This window comes from Littorina saxatilis, linkage group LG9 (assembly GCF_037325665.1).
Source record: "Littorina saxatilis isolate snail1 linkage group LG9, US_GU_Lsax_2.0, whole genome shotgun sequence".
NCBI classification, from domain to species: domain Eukaryota; kingdom Metazoa; phylum Mollusca; class Gastropoda; order Littorinimorpha; family Littorinidae; genus Littorina; species Littorina saxatilis.
Window position 1 is genome coordinate 46,331,056 of NC_090253.1, and position 13,214 is coordinate 46,344,269.

General features: G+C 40.0%; 2 protein-coding genes across 7 annotated transcripts in view; one reads left to right on the top strand and one right to left on the bottom strand.

The window, feature by feature from the left end:
* The window catches only part of LOC138976244 (uncharacterized), a 197,598-nt gene that overhangs the window by 181,137 nt on the left and 3,247 nt on the right, over window positions 1-13,214 (top strand). The gene's annotated exons all lie outside the window — the stretch shown is intronic.
* LOC138976242 (uncharacterized) lies at window positions 1,165-12,082 on the bottom strand. Of its 5 annotated transcripts, none has more exons than XR_011458924.1 (4): window positions 10,263-12,082; window positions 9,049-9,416; window positions 7,024-7,170; window positions 1,165-2,791 (listed from the first exon to the last, which is right to left on the bottom strand). XR_011458924.1 is itself a non-coding variant. In XM_070349073.1 (4 exons), the coding sequence occupies exons 2-4, from the start codon at window positions 10,394-10,396 to the stop codon at window positions 7,124-7,126; spliced, it is 549 nt and encodes a 182-aa protein (XP_070205174.1). In that variant the 5' UTR covers window positions 10,397-11,363; window positions 11,875-12,082; the 3' UTR covers window positions 6,689-7,123. The 5 variants fall into 5 exon arrangements, 3 of the variants coding, with proteins under 3 accessions (XP_070205174.1, XP_070205173.1, XP_070205175.1); XR_011458923.1 differs by lacking the exon at window positions 1,165-2,791 and adding an exon at window positions 3,010-5,000; XM_070349073.1 differs by lacking the exon at window positions 1,165-2,791 and having other exon boundaries at window positions 6,689-7,170; window positions 10,263-11,363; window positions 11,875-12,082.

A 13,214-nucleotide genomic window follows, 5' to 3' on the forward strand; every position in this document is an offset into this window, starting at 1 on the left:
GGTTTTGTAAAAGCCTTAGGGTTTTAAAAAGTGGCAGTTTGGTGGCCATCTTGGATTGCTACCAAGGCAACCGGTGATCCAAAAAAAATATTTTTTTCATTTTCTCAGGAGATGGACTGAGTTCTTTAATTGTGCAACAATTTTTGACCCAACACTTATGAAACAAAAAAAATCACTTTTAACACCAGTGCCTGCCCTTAAGAGGCTGTATAACAATTATTTCACCTTCAAATAGCACTAGTTGGTGTAAAGTTACTTGCATACGTCTTTTCTTGTTATTTATTCTTTCCCTTTATCACTTGGACTCACATTTTTGGATGTGAAATATGTTTATATCTATGTATTTACTTGTAGAACATTTAATTCTGGATGGATTTCTTTTTCTGGTGAAAAATGGGTAAGAAAAAGGATAGGTCACAGTGTTATGTTACATGCATGTATTGCTAGGTTTTCTATTTTATACATTAAAACGAGTAAAACAATTGTTGGGATACTTTAACCTTAATTAATACTTTAACTGAAGTATTTCATACCTTGACAATGTAGGAGCCTTTAATACAGTACATTTACTTAGTCATTTTACCTTGAAATTAGGAACGCCTGATGTTGTAAATGCATGGTGCATTATAACATAATTCAGAAATAAGAAAAATGAACTTTTTCTTCTTACAATTAAATATAAAGATAAGGCTTAACATATTTGAAGACTTTTTGTTTGTTTATTTTACTTAAATATGTTACTTTTTTAACATTGTGAGTCAAATGTTCTGCTTTGTGTAAAGTTACGTACATGCAACAGTTACATGCAGTTTTCAATACTGTATCAGACTAGAACACTGTTGTTATGATTTAATCATTGAAAGTACACTTGTAGCAGGCTGTTAAAGTTAAATAAAGACCTGGAATTAAACTGGATTTGTTTTAAGTTGATGTTGATTGAAAGGGTCACGGTGTTACCGTTACATGCAAACCAAATACATTTTCTTCAAATACTACTCAGTAAATAGCCCATTTGAAATTTCTTTTGGTAGGAAGTATCAAGATAACTATATGCTCCAATTTAAGTAAAAAAGATTGTTTTATGACAAAATTATATTTGTCATGCTCATGTCACAGAGACTGGACACTATTCTGTACTCTTGACCATATATATATATATATATATATATATAAATATATCTAGCATCAATAAACCTAAAAATACACTAAGGTCTTTTTCAAAAACAATAGTCTGTTTTAAAAACTTTCAGCAATTTTCAACCTTATAAATCTATACTATAGATACATCAAAAGAAATTTGAAATTGGTGCAATTAAACAGGTAACCTAATGGCAAATCATTGTGTAAAACTTTCTTTACAACTTTCTTTCACAAAGTGTACATATTTTTTTTTTTTTTTTAGCAATATTGTTTTCGTGGTGCAGTACCTGTGTTTAAAAATAATAAAATACACAGCGGACATAATTTCGCTTTATTTGAATGACTTTCCACTTTACAAAGATTGGTTTAGAATTAGAGCGCAGATTTAAACCAATTTGAAAAAAACAGTTGCTTATACCTTCTACCATGCTTGGTACTTTGAACAAACTTTATGATTGTTTTTGAGGCTTTCATTGTTGCAGCCCAATGCTGCTCAGTGCAAATTAACTTTTTTGAAGGCGAAGTGTCTGCACCCAGACACATCCTTACTCTGAGGTCTCAAAGCAAACCCGCAAATTGAGGCACACCTCCCAACGCCATGCAAGATATTGCAGATTTATTGCACGATTACGTGGCTAGAGCGGATAGGGCAAGTAGCCTAATAAGTTTACAATTTAAAACGAATGCTTCTTTCATTGACAAAAGCAGTAATCATGTGTCAAAACACTGGATCGGCTTTGGAATGCGCTTGTAAATAAAAGTAGACAATGAATTTTTCTTGTGATTCCACTGACCAATCTGCTTGTAGTCTGGACAATCAAGCGTACAAAATATGGCAAAATCGTATGGGTTCACAGGTCTGCTATACACTTCAGGTTTGGGGTGTCCACAAGCTAACTTTTTTTTTACTCGAGCATGTTGGCAACGAACTGGAGAACAACATCTGACCATGTTGATCGGTGGGTGGCCCACTCCGAGGGTCAATGCGCTCCGTTAGTTGCACGAGCTGTTCCTCAGAGAGGGGGCAAGCCGTGGCAGGCACATCCTAACGACTGTCTGGCAAAGGATGGTCCTCGATTATCGAGTGAAGGCTTCTCCCTTTCCAGAAGTCCTGTACTGCTGTGGATGTGCTGGCTCGTCTCTCCAGCATCCCCCTGAAGAAGAGCTGCAGGGGAGTTCTGTTGCGCTCTGTCCTCAGGGGTTGGTGGTTCTTCTGTTCCACAATCCACTGTAGGGACCGGTTCAGCCTGGGCAGAAAAACATAGTGGAGGGCCCACAAGTGAATGGGATTGTCCATGTTCAGTATCCCCAGACCACCTTCTGCCTGTGGTGTTCCCATTGCAGTAAACAGGTCATGGTAAGGGTTCACATCTTTCCAGACGTCGAGCCAGAGACGCTCGATCCTTTGGTTATGGTCACTGCGGCCTTGCATCGCACTGCCTCTCCCTTCTCCCCTGTGTTCATTCATGAGGGCGACGACATCCAGATTCTCGCCACCATGGTCCATGCGGACTCTTGACGGGAGTCCAAAGCGTTGGGTTCCACCCAAAAACAGATCCCGAACGGTCTCTGACCTGTTGTTTCGGTGGCATGGAGGAAGGTAGTGGCCCGGCTAAAGCCATCGATTGCCCCATGAATCACCATTTTTCACCTGCAATATAACAAACAGAGATCCGTTTCCAAATGTGATTTCACCACACAAATTCTGATTAAAGAGTTATTGGGAAATAAGTACAGGTAACATGCTCAGTAAATATTAAAAAGTAATGGTCAAAGTGCTTTTTCATGACCGAGAATCAAGACCATTATTTTTAATATATATCATTGAGAAAAGGTGTGTAACCCATTTAATCCACCTTTCTTCAATTTTGCAAAGAAATAAATCAAGAAAAGCAATTGCTTTATATGACTTTTCTTCGTCATGTCCATAAGCCTTAAGGGTCTTGTAGGTCTTAAAAGGAGGATTCCACTAACTGCTGGGACTCTAAAATTTGATAAAAATAAGCAAAATTTTGGTAATGTCTGCTGGTTAATAACACATACAATTCAGTGAAATTTAATAAAAATAACTGAGAAAACCGCAATGTAAAGCTTTTACAAACTTGACCCCACTGTGACCCCAAAATGTGACAGGGATCAACCAAACTAGGGTCACGTAGGTAGATGATCAAATCCTTCAAGTGTTCAAAGTTTCAAAGCTCAAGCTTCAAAAACACCTGAGATAACATCAATGTTAAGATATTTTGATTCGAACATGACCCCCTGTGACCCCAAAACTTGACGAAGGTCAATCTTCTTCTTCTTCAGCGTTCGACGATGGCTGTGTCTAGATTCTTTCAGGCCTGGGAATGAGTAAAAGTGGTTTGGGCGTACTGACGGGAAAATGTTGCGTTTTAAGCATTTTTAAGGGCACACGGAGGCTCTTTTCTTACACAATTAGAAAAGGACTTCGTCGTAAATACGACGAAAGGCGTATCATTCCCAGGCCTGTTCTTTGGCCCGTGATGTTGACGAAGTGGGCTGTGACGAAGGTCAATCAACCTTATGTCGTCTTCTTCTTCTTATGCGTTCGTGGGCTGAAACTCCCACGTGCACTCGTGGTTTGCACGAGTGGAATTTTACGTGTATGACCGTTTTTACCCCACCATTTAGGCAGCCATACGCCGCTTTCGGAGGAAGCATGCTGGGTATTTTCTTGTTTCTATAACCCACCGAACTCTGACATGGATTACAGGATCTTTTTCGTGCGCACTTGGTCTTGTGCTTGTGTGTACACACGGGGGTGTTCGGACACCGAGGAGAGTCTGCACACAAAGTTGACTCCGAGAAATAAATCTCCCGCCGAACGTGGGGACGAACTCACGCTGACAGCAGGCAACTGGATACAAATCTAGCGCGCTACCGACTGAGCTACATCCCCGCCCACAATCTTATGTCAAGTTGGTACATTATCAAAACCTAGAAGTGTGCGTACTATTAACCCTTACACCGGTGCAATTCTGTAACACATGTTACATAGCCACTGGTGAATTAACAGAGAGAAACATAACAAAAAACAGTCATATAGGTTTTCGCATCAATGGGAGGTAATCGGAACCGACCAAACAGACTGAGCCAATAGCGCGACATATGTCGTGACAACCAGGTGACAGTATACGTAAAGTAGCGCGACATATGTCGCGACAACCAGCCTAAGGGTTAAAGCTCTAGCTAAAAACACATCTGAGATAACATCAACGTTAAGTTTTTATTAAACGAACATGACCCCGCTGTGACCCCAAAATTTGATGAGGGTCAACGAAACTGCGGTCACTTCGTGAAATCATCAAACCCTAAAAGTGTGCAAAGTTTCAGAGGTCTAGCTGTATAAACTTCTGAGATAACAGCTCAACGTTACATTTTTTGTCCTTGGACAGACAGACAGCCTGCCCACAGCACACATAATTATTTTGATCAAGTATTATTCACTCAGCCAGTCTACCTGCACAAGCATGTGATTAATCCATGGTTGAAGAGTTCTGTGAAAATTGCGCAATTCTGCAAACTCTTTATAGCAGTTAATTTAATTTCGAATAAAATAAAGTACATAGTTGTTCTGCTAAGACGATAAGGCAAATATTTTTGCGTTCTTTTCATGTTTAAGTATCTCGGGAAAAAAAGTTCTATTTATGAAGTGAAATATAATTGACCTACAGATTACTGTCTTTTTATTTGTACAAATGCAAAATGGGAACAACTCTATTTTCTTCACAAAATATGAGAGTTACTTGCCTTGAGACCTTGTGTCTGGTACAACGTAGATTTTGATTTAGAAAACAACCAAACTTATGGATCTTATATTGGATTCTGTGTGTTGAAACCTGAAATGAATAGTGTAAATGCAGTTGAGTATGTATGAGCTCTTTCCTCTTTCGAATATTTGAGCATTCAGAACTTTTCAGTCACCAAGCAGTGACCACACAGTGTGGTTTCTCAACCTATGAGCTATCGAGGATTCAGACTGGTTGCTGGGTGGTTATTTGTTAGGACTAGGTAGCTTGGTATTCACCGAAAAGTATTCCCCCCTCTGCTTATTTCTCTGTTAACTTGAAGGGGTGTTTATTGTTAAAAAAAACACCAAGCAACCAAATTTAAATAACCACCCAGTAGAAATGGTAAGGTATAACCAGAATATGTTTTGTATTCCGTGGGGAAATCATCAATGGACCAGTCTTTCATTACATATCCAGAAAATGACAAAATAAAAAGAAAAGAAAAGAAAATACTTGCACACGACTCACCTTCGTTACCCACCTACCCCTTAGAAGACGCCCTTCCTTTTACGATCCCAAACAAGACATTTTCAAGACCCTGTTTCATAGCTGCCAACCCCTGTGAAGCCCAAAGAGTAGCATTTTGGAACTTTCACCAAATGTCAGAGTTGCAATTGGTGTTTATAAGCGTAGCACTCGCATAATCTTAAATTTGAATCGCAAGCCCGCATTTAAAATGCCATCAAAAACGTTTGTAAGATTCTGAGAGCTCTACGACATTACAACCGTCTAAACATAGTTCAATGTCACACGCTTTCCTTCTTTGCCACTACTAAAGCAAACGTATGCAAGATTGTATGTTACACGCTTTAGGAGCATGGCAAGAACGGATTCAAACTCAAAATCGTCACTCCAAAAAAACATAAAATGCACACACGACTTTTATTTCTCCTGCTGTTATCGTTTCTTCTCTTTACAGATTCTTCAACGCTCAGAATACTGAAAACGGCACCCCAGACGACAGTACTGTTTCCATACGCGAATTTAACTTCCCTTGGAAAGTGGTTCGCTCAGGAGGCCTGTTTGTCTGACACTATAAGGACAGAGTTCTGAACATAGATGACAAAGATTCCGGAATGAACAAACATTTTGCGGATGCAGACACAGAAAGACGTCATGAAGAATGAGATGCTTCAAAAGATACAGACTGTGACGATGACTGTGACGTCATTCCCATATAACGAGACGTCATTCACAGTTGTTCGGCCACTTCCGTCAAAAAGTAGATTTAGACAATCAACGTAATCTCGTGTGGAAGAAAACGTCTGTCACACAACCAAGTCGGAATAGCAGGTATTATTACATATACACGCAAAGTCTGTCGAATTCTTCGGCAAAAATCGTTGAAAATGATTTGCCCGCATCGGCGTGGAACTTGCACCATAATCTTCACCACCCTTACGTTTCCCCGTTTTTATCCTGTCTCCCTCCAGTTTCCACTTCTAACACCGTCACTGTGCACAGCTTACAACTTAACAAGTGCATTGCATATTCTAATCAAATTCACAATTGGCGCATAGAGTCACCGGAAATGCGAATGCTTGCAATAAAATTCACGATTTGCTAAGCAAGTCACGTGGACAATATCGAGTCATAACGGAGTGGTTCCCAGCCATCGGTACTCGACTAGTTATGCAATGTTCATTGTTGATTGTCAAGCAATAAGTGAACATTTTGCACGCTTGTCATTTTTTTTTTTTAGCGTAGCAGCTCAGGGTTTAGAGTAGCAGCGTAGCAATTCCTGCAAAATCGGAGCATGCTGCGCCAAAATCGTAGCAATTGGCAGGTATGCTGTTCTCTAAGATATTCTGCTCATAACCTCTGTAAGTTTACCCCCATTATAAGACCTTATTATCTCAGGGTTATGTAGGTCTTAAAAGAAAGATTCCAGCGTCATAAAATAAGAGAATTCCTTATCACCCTTATGCCACCTGTATCAATCCACTCAAATTCCATGTTCAAACTGGCACAACCCCCAACATCCTCCCCACCACCGGACACACTCAACATTCACCAAATTTTTAAAAAGGATTTTTTTGTGCCCAGTGTATGTATTTGTAGCTGTACTCACGATATCAACTTGTGGTATCCGTCTAGATGCCAGAGAGCGTTTGGTCCTGATACTTGGTACAGACGACGTCTCGTGGGCCTCAACGCCAAAGCTCTGACAGCTACTCCACCAGGATCAACCCGCGGGATGGCTCCCCGTACTCTGTGCCTTTGTGGAGCGTGTAAGAATACAACTTATTACACTAACGTGACATACCACTCATGTCATAACAATACCATTCACTCTACATTGCATGTGTAAAGAGGTCTTGTCTGACAAGGACCTGATTTTTCACTGCCTCCAATACCGAAACAAGCGTCCTTCTTTGAACACTCGGAAGAATTTTAAGAACGTAAACACCACACCAGTGACATTTCCTTGCTTTGACATAAAAGATTACACGAGGCATTCGGAGAGATCCAGGTTCAATTTTTAAGCTTCTTCAATCTGGGCGCTTCGACAAAGGGACATTTACAGCAATGAACATGCAACAGTATGTACAGGGTCCCCACTGGTTTTTAGAAACAAAATTCCATGACTTTTCCATGAGCCTCAATAACATTTTCCATGACTAGATCCACAGGTCGCCATTTCCGAACACGCAAACTTTTTACATCTTGTCACTGCCAGTTTTGACACTGGCTTGCTTTGCACTGAATTTGAGTCAGTTTCTACGCAGTGTCTCTTTGACAAGCAAGTCAAGCATTTGCTACGCAGTCAGATTATCGGTAATGTTTGCTGGTCCTGTCATTTCACTAAACTGGACCAGCCACTGTTTGTATCCATCTGCACTTTCGTAAATTCCGTTTCATAACCGTCACTAACACTGTGACTTGACGAACTGTCATTTTTTTCACCGCGATACACAGTTCATTGCGAAGATCTTCCTTGGTAATTCGTTCCAATTCCGCATACTTTTTGTTGTCAAGAAACAACTCGAAAGAAAGCTGGCGTGCTAAAGGTTAATTTTTTTTCTTTCTTATTTATGTTAAATTCCATGACTTGAATTGAAATTCCATGACTTGAATTGAAATTCCATGACTTGAATTGAAATTCCATGACTTTCCAGGCCTGGAAAATTAAAAATCAAATTCCATGACTTTCCATGACCTGTACGTAGGATAAACAGAATACTACATGGCTTCCTGTTTGATACCAGTTTTACACTAGTGTTTTGAAATATTGTTCGCAGTTTAATATTTAAAAGCACAACTTGAGTAAAACTGGTATTTCATAGGAAACCATATAGTATTCTCTATGTGGACAACAATGTCACAGGCTTACCCACTAAAGTTCTTTAGGAGCTTCTGACATATTTGCCTTAAAAACAACATGCAAAATAACTTGTGGAATCCAAAAGCACCATGTCGCATTAGTGGCCCAATTAGAGCTGCAGACTATTACGCTTTCGATGTAGCATGCTACTTGTAAAACAGAAAATGCTACTTCGTTATACAGACACTCTACAATGTTCATTTGTTCCTGCTGCTGTTTTCTTGTCTGAACACAGTTATTGCAACATTTGTGTCTTGACATATAAACATGTAGGTGCAGTGGATTATAAGATGATGCAATACTTAAAGATAAACACCATTTGCTACACTATAAATTCAAGATTGCTACACATGAAGCTTCATAGGGGCTGACAGCTCTGCATCATACACCAGCACATAAATCTTACTGACTGAGTTGATGTGTATTTACACATTGCACACCTCCCACATTGAAGTAAACAATTGAATATCTTCAGTTAATCGAAGTACACTTAAAGATGAAGTTCTCTCCATAGGAATACTGTGCATCACCCTTGCATGTAAGTGAACTCAAAGTACTATGTGAACAGAACAGAACCAATTCTGGTCTGTTTGCAACCGCATGAACGCAGGAAAGAGATCATTGTCAGATTGAATTACAATTAACATTGACACGCTTCCATTTGAAACTTTTCAGTTGTCATTGTGGATTGACGCCCCGGGCCCCAGATCCTGCGTTTAACTTTATCCTCGACGAACAAAACAACAGGCACCAATTGGGTTGCCGCCTCACCTGTGATTGTGTTGACCAGGTTGGCAACCGAGCCAGACAGGGTAGAATTGCTGGTACCGGTTGTCATCGATCCCGATGTTGAGGCGATGGCCTCACGATCACCCGAAACAGCTTCTTGCAGACGTTGGTTGTCTTTCTGGAGCGAGACAATGGCCACTTGGCAGGTCTCTTGCCGCTCCCCCAGCCTGCGTAGTTCTGCCAATACCGCGGCCAAAGCAGTGGCGCTTTCTTCCCCTCCTGCTGTGGCTGACTCAAACCCACCGGGTTGTCGCTGCGAGGCTGTCTGGTTGCTGGCCCTCGGCCGACCTGCAGCGGCTCGGGTCACTTCGGCTACCCGCCTTGACGCTGCCCTCCTGGGAGGCATATTCCTGTGCATAAAAAACAGGATATGTGAACACAGCCTTATTTGTCAGATTACTGAGAATTACACATAAGCCTTGAACTTGTCTGCTGCTCCTTGCAGGAGTTAACAACTCCTTCACTGTTCAGCCTGTAAAAGGTGTTTAATATCCCATACTTCTGAAGTTGTCACCAGATTTTGGGAGTCTGAAATACAAACCAAAGAAATTGATTAAAATCTGGCCCAAAGTACTTCAAACCAATTGTGTTTTCTGTGTCAAACTCAAATCCTGGCACCCAGTACCCCCACCAAACGAGTTTGGAATCTCTGAGGCTCAATACATTTATGACAAACAGAACACCAACAGGAAATTACATCATGGTTCTCTGAACTGTCACACACCAACATAATACCTGGCTAACAAATCCACATACTAACTAATGTTGGAATCTCTGAGGCCCTATAGCTTAATTTGACAAAAAGAACAACAGCGAACCATGTTTTCTGATTCTCTGAAAAATCAGCCCCACCATGAAATATTACCTAGCCCACGGTACATGTACTTTAACCAAAATAGTGTTTGTAATCTGTGAGGCACCAGCCAACACAAGTGACAACAGTACCTCCACATGAAATATTACCTAGCCCACAGTACCACAATCAAAATAAATTTGGAATCTCCTAGGCAAAATAACAGGTGATTGACAAAACAGTACTTCCACAGGAACCAATATTTCCTGATTCACTGAAATGACAAACACCCGAGGTAATTGACATACAGTACCTCCACAGGAACAAATATTCTGATTCTCTGAATTGACAAACGCTCACATGAAAAGGCATCGTAACACCAACATGTTCATCAGAATCTCACCTGAAAATTATTTCCAAGTACTCTGGAAAAACACTGATCCATACTATCCACCAACACAGAAACATACTGTTGAAACATGTCACGATATCTTGATTTGACAGAACACTCAACAATCGTGTTGATCGAAGAACCATTCCGGATCCACCTTGAACTGGTTTTTAGACAAGGGACATCATCCACAACGAGCCTGTCATAAACTCGAGTTACTTCCCATCTACCGATCTGGTTGACCCCATTTAGAGCCGTCGATTTATAATGCCACCCACCCGCATCAAACAAGAAAGAAAATGTAAACAATTTGAAGATTCCCTGTTCCTATACCCGTGCTTTGTAAGCTGATCAGTCAAAACGCACAATGCAACCTGACCCGGCTACAACATTATTTAATCACACAAAAACCGACTGTGTTTATCGCCTGACGAAGGGACTTGTACAACCTGGCCTGTCCTGACGTTGCTTGATCTTCTTGATCTTGATATGTTACGCCAACAGGTCCCAAGCTTGGGAATATACGTTTGCTAGATGCACACCATCACCCAGGAAATGACGCTGCAAATTCAGGTAACGTAAACTGTTTTCCAGCGGAAAACATAAAATCATGGTCCCAAAATACAACTCTAGGGGAGTCCACAGTGCCCTGCCGAAGCAACGCATTGACCTCCATAGCTGCGGCGTTGTATGATGGATCGAAACACACACACAGACAGACAGACAGACACACACACACACACACACACATACACCACGACCCTCGTCTCGATTCCCCCCTCTACGTTAAAATATTTAGTCAAAACTTGACTAAATATAAAAACGGTATTACTTAACTTTAAAATCAGAATCTGTGACTGTGAAACATTGGTCCATTTCTCAGTTGTTTTTCAACAGTTTAAAATTCCTTTTTGAAGCTTTACTATTCTAATATTCAGCACAGAAGAGTTACCTGAAGTACTGTCCCCTGTCCTTTCAGACGAGCTTGTATCATTAAGGACCCAGTAAGCTTGTTGGAAGCAGTAATTGGTTCCACCAACGCATCCAACTCTTGATCAGATATCCTGGAATACACCATGCGTTGTACAGTTTACAAGTAGCATTCCATTTTCCCTGAAAATTGCCAAACACTTTTATTACTTGCGTTGTATCGATAAACGAAGAACAAGTAAGAAACAATAATAAAAGCAAAGAAAATAGCAACACGATATGCAAACATCTAACAAAGCCGAGCAAGCAGAATGACAGGTTTAATGAAAAACAAAGAGGTACCGATTCGGAAACAAGATCGCGATTCTTTCCTTCGCTGCACGACGCAAATCTTCTGTGACCTTTGACCAAACGTAGCTTCCACATTCGATCACCGTGCTCAGCTTAATATTTACAACAGAAAGCCGAGGGGGTGGAATACCGAGATGAACCTACAGAAATGTGCATCCTCAAACCTGACATATTCATCCCAACATTTAATGAACTCCAAAACACAGAAAGTTGCTTTTACACGCCATCTTTGATTGCCACTGCCAGTGGTTATCAAACCGGGACCCGGTACCCGTGTTTCAAAGATCATGCATTGTTTCTTCCATTAAGTCACAAATGAACAAGCAAACAAAACGTTGCTTACCTTCTTAAAACTTCTTCTGGCTCATTACCGTCGCAAATTGACGTCGCAATGGCGGGTCTGATCCAGTGGCGTCACCGGAAGTAGTATCTCCACGAGATTGTCGCTTTGCATGTCGTACATTTTCCGATTCAAGTTCTAATTTATTTCAGCCGCATTTATTAAATGCAGCTGCATTTAAAAATAAATACAGCTGTATTTAAAAATAATTACACCTGTATCTAAAAATAATTACAGGTGTATTTATTTTTAAATACAGCTGTATTTACTATTAAATACAGGTGTAATTATTTTTAAATACAGCTGTATTTATTTTTAAATGCAGCTGTATTTAAAAATAATTACACCTGTATTTAATAATAAATACAGCTGTATATATTTTTAAATACAGGTGTAATTATTTTTAAATACAGCTGTATTTATGATTAAATACAGCTGTATTTATCATTAAATACAGCTGTATTTATTTTAAATTACAGCTGTAATAGTTATGAGCCAAACGGCTTTCCATAAGCGCTAGCGAGACGCACCGGCAGCAGACGATAGATCTGTAGCAGACGACTGATGAGACAGCCTTGTTCTGTTGAACCATATTTAGCAATCAATGCTCTAAAAGCGATAACAAATGAACAAAACTATAAGCATACTGTTTTAGTGTAAGTTTTATTTTGTCGCTCAAGATTTTGAATCAGGATGCTCTTGGGATTGATCTAAGCGGTTGCCCATGAAGCGTACCTCGTTACGACAACTTTACTAGAGTTGTGCGCCTTGAATCACTGTGTGTCTCTGTCGCTCTCTCTCGTGCTCTCTGTCTCTCTCTCAGTCTCACCGCGTCGGACAACTCATAATCTTCACTCAGCTCTATTCACCCAAACAGATTATGTACATTCTTTGTTGTTTTCTTTATTTCTTCAATGATAATGTTTGTAGATCGTTAGCCAAACGTCAGTTCGACTTTTATACCGCAGAATATCTCAATCGTTTTGCTGAAAAAAAAGTAGTCCCGAGTTAACGATAAATATGCAGATGACCTCTATAAATTATTCAGTTGTACTCTGAGACCAAAGACAAAGACCAATGACAGGTGAGATCGAGACTCGGTTGTGATGGATAATTCATATGGTTGTGATGGATAATCCAAAATAATCCCCTCCTCAGCTAACAGAGACAAAGAGGCAGGTCATGGGATAATATAGTGTTTGTCCTTTACAAAACAAATACAAGCAAGTACACTGGAGTACATATTACATGAAAAATAACGGAAACAATAGTAGGTTATCATCAAATACATTTGTACTCACTCTAGACTATAAACAAAAAGAATAAAAACATTGGATTAAATA

Coding starts and splice junctions, on each gene's coding strand:
- LOC138976242 (XM_070349073.1), bottom strand. CDS start 10,396: ATGGTTCTTCGATCAACACGATTGTTGAGTGTTCTGTCAAATCAAGAT. Junction 9,417..10,262: donor TACTTGGAAATAATTTTCAG/GTGAGATTCTGA, acceptor TTTTATGCACAG/GAATATGCCTCCCAGGAGGG. Junction 7,171..9,048: donor CCTGGTCAACACAATCACAG/GTGAGGCGGCAA, acceptor CGCTCCACAAAG/GCACAGAGTACGGGGAGCCA.